This window comes from Mirounga angustirostris, unplaced genomic scaffold (genome assembly GCF_029215605.1).
Source record: "Mirounga angustirostris isolate CCGP_5_RB_7025 unplaced genomic scaffold, mMirAng1.0.hap1 SCAF_3, whole genome shotgun sequence".
In the NCBI taxonomy this organism is placed as follows: Eukaryota; Metazoa; Chordata; class Mammalia; order Carnivora; family Phocidae; genus Mirounga; species Mirounga angustirostris.
The window spans coordinates 74,217,700-74,236,467 of NW_026991711.1; the positions used below are offsets into that span (position 1 = coordinate 74,217,700).

The 18,768-nt window shown below is 38.9% G+C and overlaps 1 protein-coding gene across 17 annotated transcripts in view; it reads right to left on the reverse strand.

Moving 5' to 3' along the window:
* CDK8 (cyclin dependent kinase 8) overlaps positions 1-15,709 on the reverse strand; it is a 145,358-nt gene extending 129,649 nt beyond the window's left edge. For 10 of the 17 annotated variants that reach the window (XR_010410070.1, XR_010410071.1, XR_010410068.1 and 7 more), the window contains exon 1: positions 14,872-15,709. Coding sequence is in view for 5 of the 17 variants with exons in the window: in XM_045869222.3 (XP_045725178.1) it covers positions 14,872-14,999 (128 nt within the window). In the remaining 12 variants the exon portion in view is untranslated. The remainder of the gene's footprint in view (positions 1-14,871) is intronic. The other 7 variants (XM_064586284.1, XM_064586283.1, XM_064586282.1 and 4 more) reach the window with 2 other exon arrangements.
* Between the last annotated feature and the right edge of the window lie 3,059 nt (positions 15,710-18,768).

The following is an 18,768-nucleotide window of genomic DNA, read 5'->3' on the forward strand; positions in this document are numbered from 1 at the left end:
TTTTGATGTAGTGTTCCATGATTCATTGTTTGCATATAACACCCAGTGCTCCATTCAATACATGTCCTCTTTAATACCCATCACCAGGCTAACCCATCGAAAGTACTTTTAAACACTTTTAAAATAAATAACTAGTGGCGAATGTTATCTTACATTCCAAAATGTTCTGGGATAATTATAGTACAGAATTTCACTAAGGCAAAATGTAATTGTACCGCATTCTGAACTGAGAACCAGCAAGTGAACTTACACTCAATGCATCCAGTTACACAAAGTGCAACAGAAATAGAGCAGACTCTGCATGATCAAAGTCAAAATAATACGGTTTAGAAGTGTTATACTTAGTTTTTGACTGCACTGAAAACTTCAAGTACTTAAAGAACATCAGGCTGAATCACCTTTGAGAATGGAATGGTCCAATCCAAAAAACAAACAAAAAACCAGAAGAGAAACAGATGAAATACGAGAAGTATGTGCTACTTTAATAGATTTCCTTTTTTTTTTTTCCTTACTTATGCTCTTCCAAGTCTAGCTCATGTCACAAGCCTAAAGAGGATATGCAGAGGTCAGCCAGTCTTGGCTAAAACAAGATAATAGTAACTTTCAACTTCAGGATATCTGGTTTAAATTTTTAGGTAGAGCTGGACTCATTTGTACTAACAGATTTTAAGATAAGAAGATAGGGGTGCCTGGGTGGCTCAGTCGGTTAAGCATCTGCTTTTGGCTCAGGTCATGGTCCCAGGGTCCTGGGATCAAACCCCACTTCAGGCTCCCTGCTCAGCAGGGAGTCCGCTTCTCCCTCTCCCTCTGCTGCTCCCGATTTGTACACACACACACTCTCTATCAAATAAATAAACTCTTTAAAAAAAGATAAGATAAAATGTGTATTTCTTCAGCTTTGTACCTCTCTATACAGAGTAAATACGTTCCCAACTTCTGTCCAGCAGAAATTATGTCTGTGAAGAATTATTTTTAACAGTACTTAAAACTTTTTATAAAAGTCTCAAAATTGAAATGCATCAAAATTATCTTATAGTCACCTGCCTGCTTATCTACCATGAATGATTACCTCTGCAGAACACACAAAGTCAAGCAATTCCATCCACAGCAGAATGAGCTCGTTTCCCAGTCTATGGAGGCAAGCCCAGAGGTCACCTGAGACAGGTGACAAAGCACAAGGCCAAAACCAAAATCAGTACAAAACAGAGAAAGCAAATTGGGACTTCATCAAGGGAAAGTTTTTGCAAAGCAAAGGAAACAGTCAACAAAACCCAAAGACAACCTACAGAATGGGAGAAGATATTTGCAAATGTCTTATCAGATAAAATCAGATAAAGGGCTAGTATCCAAAATCTATAAAGAACTTACCAAACTCAACACCCAAAGAACAAATAATCCGGTCAAGAAATGGGCAGAAGAAATGAATAGACCTTTCTCCAAAGAAGATATACAAATAGCCAAAGACACATAAAAAAAATGCTCAACATCACTCATCATTAGGGAAATACAAATCAAAACCACAATGAGATAACCACCTCACCCCATCAGAATGGTTAAATTAACAAATCAGGAAACAACAAATGTTGGTGGGGATGTGGAGAAAGGGGAACCCTCTTACACTGCTGGTAGGAATGCAAGCTGGTGCAGCCACTCTGGAAAACAGTATGGAGGTTCCTCAAAAAGTTAAAAATAGAGCTACCCTACGACCCAGCAATTGTACTACTAGGTATTTACCCAAAAGATACGTAGTGATCCAAAGGGGCACCTACACTCCAATATTTATAGCTGCAATGTCCACAACAGCCAAACTATGGAAAGAGTCCAGATGTCCAATAACAGATAAATAAAGAAGATGTGGTGTGTGTGTGTGTGTGTGTGTGTGTATACACACACAGTGGAATATTACTCAGCCAAAACAAATGATGAATACTTACCATTTACATCGATGTTGATGGAACTGGAGGGTATTATGATAAGTGAAATAAGTCAATCAGAGAAAGACTATCGCATGATTTCACTCATATGTGGAATTTAAGAAACAGAATAGAGGAACATAGAGGAAGGGAGAGAAAAATAAAACAAGACGTAATCAGAAAGGGAGACAAACCATAGAGACTCCTAACCATAAGAAACAAACTGAAGGTTGCTGGAGGGGGGAGGAGGGGGGGATGGGGTAACAGGGTGATGGGCATTAAGGAGGCATGTGATGTGATGAGCACTGGGTGTTTTATGCAATGGATGAATCACTGAACTCTACCTCTAAAACTAATAATACACTATATGTTAATTAAATGAATTTATGTAAAATTAAACTAAGTTAAGAAAAAAAAACATAAAAAGCAAGCCAAAAAGGGGGAGAAAGGAAAAGATTGGGTGAAGGTCAGTGCTGGGCAGAGAATGAAAGGATGACCAAAGCCAAGCAACAGGAAATAGAAGTGATCATCTAAGTAAAAGTAAGAGTCAGCGTGTTACAATAGCCAAACTGTAGAAGGAGCCAAGATGCCCTTCAACAGACGAATGGATAGAGAAGATGTGGTCCATATATACAATGGAATATTACTCAGCCTTCAGAAAGGATGAATACCCAACTTTTGCATCAACATGGAGATTATGCTAAGTGAAATAAGTCAAGCAGAGAAAGTCAATTATCATATGGTTTCACTTATTTGTGGAACATAAGGAATAGCATGGAGGACATCAGGAGAAGGAAAGGAAAAATGAAGGGGGGGAAATCAGAGGGGGAGACGAACCATGAGAGACTATGGACTCCGGGAAAAAACTGAGGGTTTCAGAAGGGAGGGGGCTGGGGTGATGGGTTAACCCGGTGATGGGTATTAAGGAGGGCACGTATTGCATGGAGCACTGGGTGTTATATGCAAACAATGAATCATGGAACACTACATCAAAAAAAAAAAGAGTGCTTTAAGTGGTTGGAGGTAGAACACATCTAGAGCATTAGTTATTTGTAATAGGAACAAAGTGTATCAGCAGTATTAAGCAGGAATAGAGAAATCTGATGAAATGAACATAAAATAAGATGTAAACATAATAATGACTGTATCTTTATTTTATTTTTTTAAAGATTTTATTTATTTATTTGACAGAGACAGCGAGAGCAGGAACACAAGCAGGGGGAGTGGGAGAGGGAGAAGCAGGCTTCCCGCTGAGCAGGGAGCCCGATGTGGGACTCGATCCCAGGACTCTGGGATCATGACCTGAGCTGAAGGCAGCTGCTTAACGACTGAGCCACCCAGGCGCCCCTGACTGTATCTTTAAACATCCACATGGCTCTTAAGTTTTTCTATCCCAACAAGTAATCTAAAATACAAAGGACTATATGGGGAAAGAAAACTCTAAGCAAAAGAATAATCTAAACAATTCCAACTTTACAATGTACTTAACCCCCATGATTCAAACATATCATTACTATATCTATTCCCACTTCTCCTTTCAGATAAATTTTGTTTTTGGAGTTTTGATGTGAGTGTAATTGGTGCAACCTTTTTAGAGGACATAACATTGACCCACAGAAGAGCCTTAACCCAGGCCTATTAGGACTTATTACTGAGAAACTGACCTGCACTTCACCAGTCCTGCAGTGATGTACCAGGGTTGTTATCAGTAACTTGTGCTTGGGCATAATGACCAGTTTCTAGGACCACTGAAAGCCAAGAGGGATAAAAGTCCCTGTAGATAGAGCAAGGGAGCTTCTCTTCCTACATGAAAATTTTACTCTTTGCAGTGGTATCAGCAAATATCTCTGTGGGGAATTCTGGGGATCTGGGAAGTTCTGCTTCCATCTGAGAGAATGCTGTGTGCAAAGAAAGATGTAAAGGACATTTATTGCAGTGCTTTTAAGGAGCACAAAAAAGTGAAGGAACCTAAATGCCCTCAACTGGACCAGTATGTTACATTACATCCATAAAACAGGATGATGAGCTGATGGAATGAATTGCGTTACATGTGCAGGTACTGATCACCAAAACATATGAACTGAAAAAAGCAAGGCACAGAATTATATACACATTATTATACAATTTGTGTTTAAAGATGATATACGGACCTAACTAATTCTGACACATAACCCAGCAGCCATTAAAGAAATGAATGATAAATGTGACTTCATAAAAGTAAGAGTTGCACACGAAAAATAGTAACATAAACAAAGTCAAAAGATGTTTGTTCCCACAAACTGGAAAGCACACACAAGAGAGCTATCAGTGGACAGCTCTGGGAAGAGGACCTGAGTGGCTGGAGGAGATGGAGGTGAGAACACCAGTATATTTACATTTTTTTCATATGCATGTATTGTCTGCTCAAAATGAAAAAAGTATTACAATAAATTTCAAAGTCTACCCATACATATATATGCTTCTATACGCATATACACGAGGAGCTGCTGACAATGATTATTCTAAAGAGGGAGACTTAGATTTTCCTAGTTAACTTTATGTACTGTCTGAATTTTTTATTATGAGAATATACGAATTTCATATTCCAATCTTATTTTATAATAAAAAAGACAGTTGTTTAAAGTATATAACCTTTGACCCTGAAATTCCACTTCAAGGACTTGCTACAGTTAGAGAACTGCAGACATATTTTCTAAGAGGTCCTCTGATAATTGTAATGGCTAAAGTTTGGAGACTACTTAAATTTTTTCTATCACTAGAGAACTGGTTCACTAGATACATATTTATATTCATACATACGTAATGCCCACAATAATTAAAACTCATTTAGAGCTATATTTACTGACAGGAAAAGATGCATAATATTCTTGAATAAAAAAAAGTAAGATCATACTAGATTTCATTAATCTCTACTTACATTCATAGCATTATCTGTGAAGATGATAAAGAAAATAGTAATTGTCTCCTAATAGTAGAGTTAGGGCTTTTAGTTTCTGTATACCTTTCTGGACTATGAATTTTCTACAACGAACCTGTATCACTTTTACAATCAGAGAAAAAAAAAGCTATTTTATTAAAAAAATAAGAACTACCTTGAACAGCATGGAATGAATGAACAAACAAATAAAAGTACCCATAAAAGTACCACAAAACATTTTGGATAAAACCTACAAAGTGAGTTATAATGTCAGCTCTAGGGTCCAAAAATCTTTCACTGAATTTTTCTTTTGTTTAGAATACATTACTTAACCCAAACACTTCATTATCTCCCTTGCCCTTTGTGTGGCATATGGTATGCCTACCACTCCTTCTGAAAACACTCTGGTTTTTCTCCAAGTTGCTGTGTACAGCCAATAAGCACAAATCCTGCTGCACAATGGGGTTGATCCTGAGTTTTCTCCTTCTCAGGACTCAACTTATTGGCCTCCTGGATGGACGTCTTTTTCTCTACATTCTATCCTAGGACCTCTTCTCACTCTACACTTTCCCTAGACAATTTCAAGATCGCTCGAAGCTTCAAGTACCTGGTAACTCCCAAGTTTATCTCTACCCAGATCTCTCTCTTGAGTACTAGACTCATGTATCTGCCTAATGGACATTTCTTTTTAGATGTTTAACAGGTACACAAAATTCAATACATCAAAACACAAACTTGTTCCTCTTCCTGTTTTGGCTATCTGTATGAATGGCAATATCCTGCTGTTCACGCCAGAAACCTAGGCCTTATCCTTGGTTCTTCTTACTTCTTCCTCTCTCACATCCAAGAAATTAACAAATCCTATCAATTGTTCCTCATTCCCTCGGTCATTTCCTAATTCAAGCCTCCAGCATCTCTTACCTAGGTAACTATTACATTCTCCTAACCCCAGTTCCCTGTAGTTATTCTGAATGTGTTGCCAAGAAATCTTTTTGTTTGTTTGTACGTATGCTTTACTAAGCCAAGCAATCTTTTTAAATGATTAATCTGAACTTGTTACTATCTGCTTAAAATCCTACAAATGGTCCCCATTGTCTTCAGAATAAAGTACAAAGTCCATGACATGATTTCCAAGACCCCACTTACTTCTCCAACTTAATTTTTTATACCTCTCACCTCACCTGTTACTACTCTCTAAGATCTGGCACTGAAATTCTTTCAATTCCCTCCATCTTTCCTTCCTATCTCTATAAATGCTACTCAGTGGTGGCTCTAAAGGGTCCTGGAGAGAGCTTTAGCCTTCCCTCCTACAACATGACATAAAAGTTCCTGAAATCACTTCAAATAAATAATTTAAGTTAAAATTTGTTTACTACACACCATAAAATCCCTATCACACTCCCTTTTACCAGATAGAACCCCTTCCTTTATAAACAATTTCAGGAACCAGATGCTACCCCTCTAGCCTGCACAGTAACTCCCCAACCCTCACTCACTCTTTTTTTTTTTAAAGATTTTATTTATTTATTTGAGAGAGAGAGAATGAGAGACAGAGATCATGAGAGGGAGGAGGGTCAGGGGAGAAGCAGACTCCCTGCCGAGCAGGGAGCCCGATGCGGGACTCGATCCCGGGACTCCAGGATCATGACCTGAGCTGAAGGCAGTCGCTCAACCAACTGAGCCACCCAAGCGCCCCAACCCTCACTCACTCTTATGTACTGCCCATTCACTTGTGTAACTTCTAATTATCTTTCAAGTCGCAACTCAAATATCATCCTTGAACCCCAAGAGCAGATCAAGTACCCATATGGCAACCTATATATTTTGCCAATCACAGCCCTATCCCACTATGCTCTAATTACCTTTTTACTTGCCTGCATCCCTCAAAAGTCTGTAAGTTCCCTAAGGACTTAGACCATGGCCTATTGACTGCTGAATCACCCATATCTGGCACAAAACCTGGCATATTACACATATTCAGCAAATAGCCACCAAATAAATAAAAAACATTAAAAAACTTTTTACCAAAAACAAACAACTACAGCTAAAGAGAACAAGTACACCAAAAATATTCAATACCTGTCAACATTTGGCAATGTGCCAGGAACTGAGGGGAACACAATTACTGCCCTAGAGGAAATCTATAATATCTAACCCATAAACATTCACCAGAAAGACCCAAAGGACATATAAACATTAACCACATATACACTGAAGTAGTTACACAATACATCTATGAAGGACTAAATATGTTGTGTGGAGTGATGAGTGAAGAGAGATTAACTGGAGTTGTATGTTAAGATAAAGTAGTTAGGATTTCTGAACCTAAATGTTGGGGGGAAAAATTTCTGGCACAAGGTGCTGCCTGAGACAAAGGTCAGAATGGTTGTCTGATTTGATGGAGGAACAACTGTATTAACCTGCATTTCAGAATCACTGCAATGGATGAATGTGAACAATGTCCTGGGAATAGACAGTCTAGTCAGGTCTCACAAAGGACAAAGATCTTGGTCCTAAACCAAAGAAAAGGTAAAGCCACTCCAAAGTGTTCTCAGCTGCTTTGAAAAGTTTGGTGGTTTCTCAAAAAGCTAAACATAAGAGTTAACCACACCTGAATATAGCCCAAGAGAACTGAAAACAAATACCCACACAACTCAAACATTGAATGTCATAGCAGCATTATTCATAATAACCAAAAAGGAGAAATAACACAAATGTCCACCAACTCATGAATGAGTAAACAGAATGTGGTATATCCATACAATGCAATATTATTCAACCATAAAAGGGAATGAAATACTGATACATGCACAACATATACACACTGTATAATTCCATTTATATGAAATGTCTGGAATAGCCAAATCCATAGAGAAAGAAAATATGTTAGTGGTTGCCAGGAGCTGGGAAGACGAGGATGTGCAGTGATGGCTAACTGATATGGGGTTTCTTTTTGGAGTAATAAAAATGTTCTGGAATTAGATAGGGGTAATGAGTACATAGCCTTGGGAACATACTAAAAGGCAGTGGATTGCACCCTTTAAAAGGGTGAATGTTATGATATGTAATATATCTCAATTTCAGAAAGGGATTCTCAGCATTTTTTCTGCCATAACACATCTGAAGGACATGACATAATTCCATCAGCAAAGGCAGCTTACTACAGCAGGGACTGGTTTTGTGACTTTGATAACAACCATACTAAAGAATCTTGAGAATCATGACACTAACGGGTCTTCAAGTATTAAGATCAAAGTAACAGCTGAAGGTCACTTTTTAGTGACAACATCAAGAACTGCCTTGAAGTAACCAGAGATATCTAAAGACAAAAAATATCTTACTAGTTTCTAAGTAACAAAGAGATGACCAAGGCCTACCTAAGCTGGTGTGAAGGAAAGGATTTACAAATTGTTCTGAAGGAAGAAAGGACAGTAGGATTTTCATTCTCTAGCAGCAGCTAAGAACAGAAAAAGAATAAAAAAAGAATAAACAGACAATGAGGATTGGATTCAACAACTAAAGGCACTACAAGAAAGATGACACCAGCCACAGGGATAGTATCTATTTATCAACACTGATTTGGCACATACAGTTCCCAACTTACATATGGGTCACATTTCAAATGTTTTATAAATCATAATTCTGAACACATTTGCTAAGAGAAATAATTTTTGAAAAAGTAGGTAAGTTTGCAAATGGCCTATAGTAATTTATCATAATCTGTCATTATTTCTATGTTCCTAGCTGAAATCCAGGATGCTGGAAGCCATCTCCCAGCTCCCTCCCATCTCTTCACACATCAGATTCCAACAAGAGAAATTCCCCCTCCAATTTGTTGCCACCATCTTACAGCATAGAAAATTCTGGCTCCCCACTCCTCGTGGAGGTGAGACCAAAGTAGAATCATCTGCTATCCAGAGCTGTAATCAAAATGGAGTTCTGCCATGGCAGCTTTACATATGAGAGATAAATTCTTAAGTCAAGACAGTTGAATTTCAGAGCCTGCCCATACTCTGATTCAGCAACATTCTTGTGATGGAAAACTGCCACACAGAGAATTAAGGTGTTCGCTGTGAAGTAACAGAAACCTCATCATGTCCAGCGGGTACAATGGACCATCTGTAGTGCATGTACATAATACAACACATACAACAAGAGCTCAAAGGCAAAAAGGTGTGGGGAGGTAACATGTGAGAAGAAAAAATTCAAACAGACAAAATTTGCTGGGGTCTGTAAGAACACAATAAAAAAGCACCCCTCTTTATCCCAGTCCTCTTAAAACACGCTTTCTGATGAGATCTTCCTCATCTTTTAAGAGTCAAACAAAATGTTGCCATCTTTGACAGGCTTTCCTTGAAAACCCTAAACAGTTGGGACTTTCCATCTCTGTGTTCCAATGGCACCTTGTATTAATTATAGTGCTGATTAAATTGCTACAGTTTATTTACATTGATTTCCCCAGTAGATACCTCCTCAAATAATGGAATGTTTTACTCATCTTTGTATTCCCAATACTTTGGACAGTACTTGGCACATAAAGGGTCCAATAAATATTGGTTAATGAATGATTGAATGGAAAGAACCAGCAAAAGTAAAAATCAAATGAACAAATCCCAAATGAATTAATTTAATTTGCCAGTTTTGCTACTCAGAAAATAGAATTTAAGCATGAAACCTCCAAGTGGTTCTAAATGCACTGAATATCTAAGGTAGATAAATTCAACAGCAAGTAGATATAAAGTGCATAGTAAATATTCTGCTTGTCCTTTCCATCATATTTTTTAAAAGTTATAAGGAATACTCCTTATTGGGCATGCAAAATCTCCAGCAATGGGTATACATTTTGTATTTGGCATTTCTGACATCTAAAGAAATATTTAAATCAAATTGAACACAGATACAGAGTTCAGTAATATTCAGAAGAAAAACTATTAGATTCCTCCAGGGGAAATAAAGGGTTCCACCAAGTTCTGATCATAATTAAGGAATTAAAACTGAATTAAACCCAGCCACCCCATCCCTCCCACCCCCCACCACTCCAGCAATCCTCAGGTTGTTTCCTGAGATTATGAATTCCTCATATTAGTGAGATCATATGATACATGTCTTTCTCTGATTGACTTATTTCGTTTAGCATAATACTCTCTAGTTCCATCCACGTCGTTGCAAATGGCAAGATTTCAGGGTTTTTTTGATGGCTACATAATATTCCATTGTATATATATACCACATCTTCTTCACCCATTCATCTGTTGATGGACATCTTGGCTCTTTCCATAGTTTGGCTATTGTGGACATTGCTGCTATAAACATCGGGGTGCATGTAACCCTTTGGATCCCTACATTTGTATCTTTGGGGTAAATACCCAGTAGTGCAACCTGTACCTCTAAAACAAATAATACATTATATGTTAAAAAAAAAAAAAAAAAGATAGTAGGAAGGGAAAAATGAAGGGGGGGAAACGGGGGGGGAGACGAACCATGAGAGACTATGGACTCTGAGAAACAAAGTGAGGGTTCTAGAGGGGAGGGGGGTGGGGGAATGAGTTAGCCTGGTGATGGTATTAAAGAGGGCACGTATTGAATGGAGCACTGGGTGTTATATGCAAACAATGAATCATGGAACACTACATCAAAAACTAATGATGTAATGTATGGTGATTAACATAATAAAATAAAATTAAATTTAAAAAAAAAATTGAAAAACCACAAAAAATAAATAAAACTGAATTAAAGCTCCAATGCAGATTGAATCAGAAAAGTCCCTTGTGCTAGCCACTTAAATAATTCTTTAAGTCAAATTCTTAGGTTCACAGGAGGGGGAGCAAGCTCTAGCCCATAAATCCCAACATCTGAAGAGATAAAGATGATGTATAAGACAGGTGAAGTAGCTGGTAAGTCTTTGGAAGTTGACCTAACTTCTTTTAGGCATTTGGGGAGAACCCACATTAAGACATGACACTAAGAAACATAAAAGTGTATCACTGTCTAAAGTAAAATTTGTTTTAGTGGTTGTTTACCTCATCTTGCAAAAGTATTACATTTTATATTCATAATTTTTACTTTCTGAAATCATAATACTAGAAAAGACCTTAAAAATTATCAACTCAAACCCTCTAATCTTACAAATAAGGAAACCAAGGTCTACAAAAGGCAAGTGACTTACCCAAGGTCATACTGGTAATTGGAGGCTGAGTCTGAATTCAAACTCAGTTTTCTAGTCTCCCCAACTTAAGAGTTTTTCCCACTAGATGAAGAACTGTATCTTAACATGCCTTATTAGAGTTTGGTTCCCCCTCCACACACGTATGTATATTTGTAGACATACACATATATGTGTGTTTGTATAGATATATCCATGTATCTACATACACACTTATTGCACTTGAAAAAAAACAGCGCTGTTCAGAAATGTATTTAAAAAGTATACCAGTTAATTGAAAAGCCTAGTCCTATGATAAGGTATTCATGTTTTCTGAATGACCCACTAAAACACCAAATCTCCACGTCTAAGTTTATATTTATTTAATATATTAATTATATGAAGCATAATGGTTAAGAGCATGGACTCTGGAGTAAGAGACCTCTTTGTAACCCCCTAATTGCAGCTCCAACATTTAATTAGTTGTATAACCATGGACAAATTTAACCTTTCTAACAGTTTAACCTTTCTTACAGTTTCCTCACCTGTAAAACTGAAAAACAGAACTGACCTGATATGGTACTCGGATATGGTACTTGGGAGGATTAAATAAATGATGAATATAAAGGGCTTTACCGAGGACTTAGTTCTTACTCAAATTTAGCTATTATCAGTATTACTGCCTACTAATTTCTGGGTTGCCTACAAAAGTGCCCCAACAAAGTTTTCTTTATATTTCTCACTCTCTCTCACAAACACATACACAATCCCAATTATATATTATCTGTTCTTCTGAACATAGAATGCAGCAAACTAAAAACACTTCAAGAGAATTCCTTTTGCTTTTCTTTTTTAGAGATCAAACTCTTACCTAAATTGATTTTTAAATTCTAGAAATGTCCATTCCCTATAATGAGAGTTTAGAATTTAAAAATACAAATTGTTTTCTGTCTTCTTGCACTTTTCCATTCTTTCGAACAAAATGAGTTTGGCTGCCTAAATTCTGCAAAGAGGAAATGCAACTGACTCAGAAAGAAAATGAATCTCCTTGCTTCCTGAGTACCCTTTTGGTGTTCAGACACAAAGGACACTCTCTATCTCATTTATGGTGACAGTGAGAGCAAATTATTTCCAAGATTTACTGTGCATTTATGTTTTAACTCTATTAGAATCTGAAATTATAAAAGGTCCTTTTTCCATATATATAATCATGCCTCAAATAAAGTATTTCCTCCTTTCCCACATTCCTTAAAATGCAGAGTTTATCATAAGTGTAGGATACTAGAAGGAGAATATTAATAATTCTTTAAGTCAAAGACCTTTTGAGCTGTTTTATTTCCTAAAAATAATTTAAGAAGCTAACTCTTCTGGTCTAAATTCTTTTACTATGTATTCATGTTCTGTGATGCTTGCTGAACAACTGAAAGGATACAACATTTACATACGTTCATTTTAATAGTCAAATATGTCTAAACAAAACCTATTTTATTGTAAATCTCAAGATTCTCTTTGAAGGTGTTATTGTCTGGGTTCCTGGAGTACTCTGAAATTTCAGTTACAGAATGTATAATTTAATTTGAAAGTAAATCAATACTAGAAACAAATTATTTCATCATCATCTTTTTACAAAAGATTAAACAGCCACAAATTTTATTTTACCAGGACTAAAATGCATTAAATTACATTTCACTGACATAAAATCAAAAGAACCTCATAAATACAATGCTGTATTTTACCAGAGTGAGGTTATAAGAAGCCAAACCAAAAGTATTCCCTCTGGAAAACAAAAACTGTCTTAAGTAATTTTAAAACTCTCTTGACATTTGATCCTTTTTTATTTTTTAAAATTTCATCCTATAAACAAAATCATTAAAGGTTGCTGGAAAACAAGCCCAAAGAATTATAAATAAAGTTATTTTTTTCCAAAATGCAATGCTACTTTTTTAGCTATCACAAATGACTAAGAAACGTTCACATACTATACATTTGGCTATTTTTAAATTATATAATTCTTCTAAGATTATTTTTGGTCTAAATTAAAACCTAACCATGAGATAGAAAATGTGGTTAAAAGTACCTCTTGCCAATAAAAAGTATCATAGTTTTAAAATAAAATATAAAATCAAAGTTAATAAACTTATGTTTTATTAGCTTAGATTGGTAATTTATGAAAATAGAACTGGCTTCTCTCAGAGAGATTAAAAATAATTTAAAGTCACCAGAATTTTATAAAGCAGATGACAGACTAGTCAATGTACTACTATGTCTAATCTCATGGGATTGGGGATTTTCTGAATATGCCCCAAATTACATAATATTGGGGGAAAGGGAGATGGTTTAAGGCTTTTGAAAAATATTATATGAGAAGGATAATTTAAAAAATATGTCGGAATTCTTCAATGAAAAAATAAGTAAGAGTCAACAGTAGGTATCTCCAGACGCTGATTTCTCAAATGTCACCAGATTATCCATCTCACTAAGAAGTACTTTTAAATACATGCAGCACACAGAGTATCAAGTTTTCAAATCCGTACCTTTTGCAGATATCTGTACTGCTTTAACTGCTGCATATAAGCACTGAAATGCACGTACCAAATTTATTAGAATCACTATCTTCTTTTAAGAGTCCCTTTTATTTTAAAAAGATATCTCACTAAATCTAAGAAAAACGTTGAATAAATATACACTTTTTTCCAACATCCAGAATATTAAAGTATTTATAAATATGGCTCCTCCCAACTTACTTCAGCTTTATGAATGGTTTCATTTTTTTAGTGCTAATATAGTTCTGAACATACCCTCCTACCTAATTTGGGGGAAAAAAAAAAAGCAATTATTTTAAACCTGGAACAGCAGCTAACAAATTAACAGTGATATTCAAGTAAACCTACTTTGTTTACACTGAAACCTAAAGATTATATAATAAACTCTGAAATTATCTTTCCAGCAATTTTCTATACTGTCAAAGGCAACAGAGACAACATACGTTTTTACAAGAGGAAAACAAGGAGTTAATAAAATATATTTTCCCCTCAACTAAGAATTGCCTTCTCTTTTGTCAATATTACACGACATTCATCTACTGACAAAGGAAAAAATGAACACTTCACTTGCCTGTTTAAGAAACTAAACTGGGAGCATTACCAGTCATAGACTTAATTAAGTTATTTCTAGGGGAAAATATTTAAAGCAAAGAGACTATTTACAGTTCACTGCCAACTACTAAATTTTGGGGGAACAGGCCTGAACAAGATAGTCCTTATTTGTCCCTTGCCTTTTTCCCCACCACCCACCCTGCACCAAACCCCCATTGTTCTACGTAAAACTCACAGGTTAATGATATCTAAATAGCAATTGCTACATTTATGTTACAGATTATCACTATGAAGAACTCTTCAGCACCACATTTACTTGCTGCTTTCTTTCCCCCAAATAAAATCCAAATTTGGTAATAAATCAATCACAAACTGGTGGGGGAAAGGATCACAGCTTCCCTTCCAGACTGATGGATGTCACTCGAGAGGCGTGAGGAAATACCCCAGAAGGTTACCATAATAAATTGAGCCCCCCCAGAAAATCATTTAAACTGACGTTTTACTACAATTTTTTTTTTTAATCTATAACCGAAACCCTTGAAAAGTATACAGCCCATGGAGTAGAAGCTCCTCTTCCCTATTAGCCACCAAAGTAGAACACAGAGGCAGCAGCACGCAGGATTTCGTGTGGGTTTGGATCCCTCGTTCGCCACTTCCTCCCCAAACCTGGCTGGCAGGGCCAGATGCTGGTGTCGAGGAAGTGGGAGACCGGCACGCCGGCGCCCCACTCTCCCTGCGGGCTACCTGCCTCGGCCTGCGGGAGCGCCGCCCAGCGCGGACACCGGCACAGACACAAACACTCACCCATCTTTCCTCTTGGCTTTGTAGACGTGACCATAAGTGCCTCGGCCAACTTTGCAGCCCTCGTATTCAAACAGGTCCTCGACCCGCTCCCGCTCGCTGCTCAGCTTCACTTTAAAGTCATAGTCCATTGTCACAGCCTCCGGGGCCGGGGAGCTGGGTCGGGGGGCCGGGGGACAGGGGTGGGGACCGGGGAAGCACCGGCAGCCGCAGCCCCCGGGAACCCGCCCGCTCTACACCCGGCGGCCGCAGCACCAGCCCGACTGATGCGGCAAGAGCAGAAGGCCCCGCGAGAGCCCCGGGGACATCCAGGGGGACGGCGGGGCAGACGCCGGCCGGGAGGGTGGGGGGACAGGGAGGTTCCCCCGGGCGAAGGAGAGCAGAGGGACGAGAGCTGGGGGTGGGGAGCGGCGTCTCTGCCCTTGTCCCCGCGGGCTCCCGGGGCGCCGGCTCTCCTGCTCGCTCCTGCCGCGCGTTCTGCTCCCGCTGCGGGGAGCGGCGGGGCGGCCGCGGCGGGCTCTCCTCCTCTTACACTCGCACTCACGCCTCACCCTCTCTCACACACACGCTCACACTCACTCACTCACTCTCTCTCCCATACACTCAAACAGAAAGGCAGCGCCGCACAACAGCCGGTACCTCCTCAGAGGAGGGAGGGAGGGGACTCGCGGAACACGGCCACGGCTGTCGCAAAAACGTCGCGAAAGATCGGATTGCCTCCGGGCCTCCCTGCAGCCTGCTCAGCGGCGTCGGTCCGGCCTCGCCGGGGTCCGCATCTCGAGGACCGGGTGGAAGAAGCAGGGTACCCACTGCCCAAAGGTGCCGCCAGACGCACCACGTGGATTGTCCCGACGGCGGCCAGGGCCTCAGACTACAATGCCCAGAATGCACAGGCCACCGTCGTTGCCGCCCCTTCTATGACTCCACCCCACACAGTGGTATACGGGAGCGTTGCATGCTGGGATCAGTAGTCCAAGGTGAGATTAGTTTCAATCGTTTGGAGGAAAAATAATTTTTTCTTACTGCAGTATCGCTAGAGTGTGATTTGGGCCATAAACTTAACCAGAGAAATTTACGTGCGAGGGAGGCTAGCATTAGAACCACATTTTATTCCACTTCCGATCTCCAGATGTGAAAGGGTATTATCATTATCGAAAAAAGTCTATATATTTGTAAACACCTCACAGACTATTACTTGGTGTATTCTTGTCGTCCACAATCTGATAAGGGCTGCACAATGATACCAACATATTGACACATATTACAAACATAAGTGAAAGTGAGACTCTGGATTTCAGCTCAGGTCATGATCTCAGAGTCATGAATGAGATCGAGCCTCAGGTGGGGCTCTGCACGGGGTGTGGAGCCTGCTTAAGATTCTCTCCCTCTCCCTCTTCCGCCTCTTGAAAAAATTGTATAGTTTTAAGATGTACAACGTGTTGTGTGTGTATATGTCTGTATACACACACACATATATATGTCTGTATATATACAGACATACATAGTGAAATGATTACTATAGTCAAGCTAATTAACAGTATTCTCACTGTCAGTAATCCTAGGGCAGGAAAGGAAGCCAGCCTTGGACGAGGGCAGAGAAAGACCTGCTTCCCTCTCCAGAGCTGGGGTGAAAGTTAGGGACCTGAACTCCAGGTTGGGAGAATATGATGGTTTGAGGTAAGCAGAACACAGCATCAGGATGGGAAGCTAAGGAAGAGATAGACATTAGGGACTTGGAGGGGAGCTTGGTCTATGTCTTAGGAGCAGTAACATCTAATATTCAATTTTAGGTTTTTCTTTTCTGTGTGGTAATGCCCTTCTGTTATCCCTAGGCTATCAGCCTGGTCTTAGCTGTGTCCGTGCTTGGAGGAAAGGAGAGGGAAGCAGCCCGAGACTCAATTATAAAAGATAAGAAGTGGCCTGCAGAGCCAAACCCATGAACTAGGAAAGACTGGGCACATGTTAGGTTTCCAAAAACTTGAGGAATGGAATCTGTTTTTAGAATGGATTTCCGATAGATCAAAGGATGAGGGTTCATACTTAATTGTTACTTAAGTGAATTGAACATATCAGGAACACGGAGCTGTCATTTCAGTTTGATTTTCAATTTCAGGTTATACTGATAGTCTCTTTACACGGTCACTGGAAGTCATGATAGTGCAGAGTCTTATGACCCTCATTGGTTCATGTTCTGAACAGTGCAAATAATGCTCATGCTTTTCATAAATGTGGTTTTATTTACATTCTAAATTTAACATCTCCAGTCTTAACATGCCCCCCAAACACCAGCCCCACATTTCAGCTGCCTCCTGTTCAGCCTAAAGGAATATTCTGCTGTCATCTCAAACTTAAAATTTCTGAAAATGATCATTCCATACCCCAAACCTCCCAAATCCAGTGAATAGCAATGCTAAGAGACAGACATTCTGTTGTTTTACTGCCAATCCTAGGAGTTCAGGCCTTCATTAGCTGCACATTGTCCTTCAGTCTCATGCCAAATATTCTTTTGTCTGGTCTGTCCTCAAAGGCTGGATGCTTCCTCATACCATCTCTGACCTTTGCAGTCCTTCCCATCCTCCAAGGTACAGCTCAAATGCCTAACTTAGTCATGAAGCTTTTCCTCGTTCTTACAACTGAATATGAACCACCTCCTTTTTTTTTTTTTTTTTACCAGAAGCTCCTACTCCAGCCCTGGTGCCATTATACTTTATTTGTAACTCATGTAGAAACATCACAGCTAGTTTGTATTTTAGTCATTTCTTTTATGTACTTAAAAAAATACATCCTTTAATGAACACCTTAATGACCGAGTCTCTGACTTACTCATCTCTGTATCTCTTAAAGTGCCCAGAACATAGTTTGCATAATTATATTTGATTAGCATGTGTTGAATAGCTTGATTTCTATAAAGGTTGAAATGGACCTTAAGTTGGGGGGGGCAGTCATTTTAAAACATTTAACATCTTAACCTCTGTCTTGCCTCTGAATGTGTATTTTTTTGCAGTGTGGAAAAGAATTTGGTGCTATATATATCATGATGTATTGATGTGAAAGCCCAAGTGGGTCTTCTCAGAGTTGATCACTTCTCATCGCTACCACTTTTGTTTTCTTGCTTGATATTAGAGCGTGCTTTAAGCGGAAAGTTTCTAACCTTCCTTTCTGCAGGTGGAATATTCATCATCTTCATCATCAAAAAGCACATATTAAACGTCTACATTTGAGTAGTGTTATACACAAGAAAGAACAGGTTAGGTCAATCAACACCCTAGCCTTTTAAATTTTTTCAAAGAAAATACTAATGCAAAATTTCTCAATTAACTCCATCTGCATCCAGAATATAATTTAAAACTTGGAAACAACCAGAACCAAAAAGCACTTTCAAAAGTAACTTTCTGCGTGCCTGGGTGGCTCAGATGGTTAAGCGTCTGCCTTTGGCTCAGGTCATGGTCCCAGGGTCCTGGGATCGAGTCCCGCATCAGGCTCCCTGCTCCTTGGGAGCCTGCTTCTCCCTCTGCCTCTCTCTCTCTCTGTCTCTCATGAATAAATAAATAAAATCTTTAAAAATAAATAAATAAAAAGTAACTTTCTTTCTCCCCTTCATCATGTGCATGTCATTTGTTCTTATAGACTCATTTTCACATGACTGGAAAGATGACCACGAACAGTTGCTGAATTTGGCATCAGACACCTATCGTTAGAGAAGAATTGACTCTGTTTCTCAACTCTGGTTCTAAAAATCACAGGAAGGGCTCTGATCCAGCTAGGTCAGGGGCCCATTCCTGGACCCACAAAGTGTGCCCATGGGGGCAGGGTCATATAAGAATATGAGAGCTCCTTCATTCAGGGGGATAAGGAAGATGGGGTGGGGACTCACAGGAGAAGGGAGAAAGCTCTAAGTAC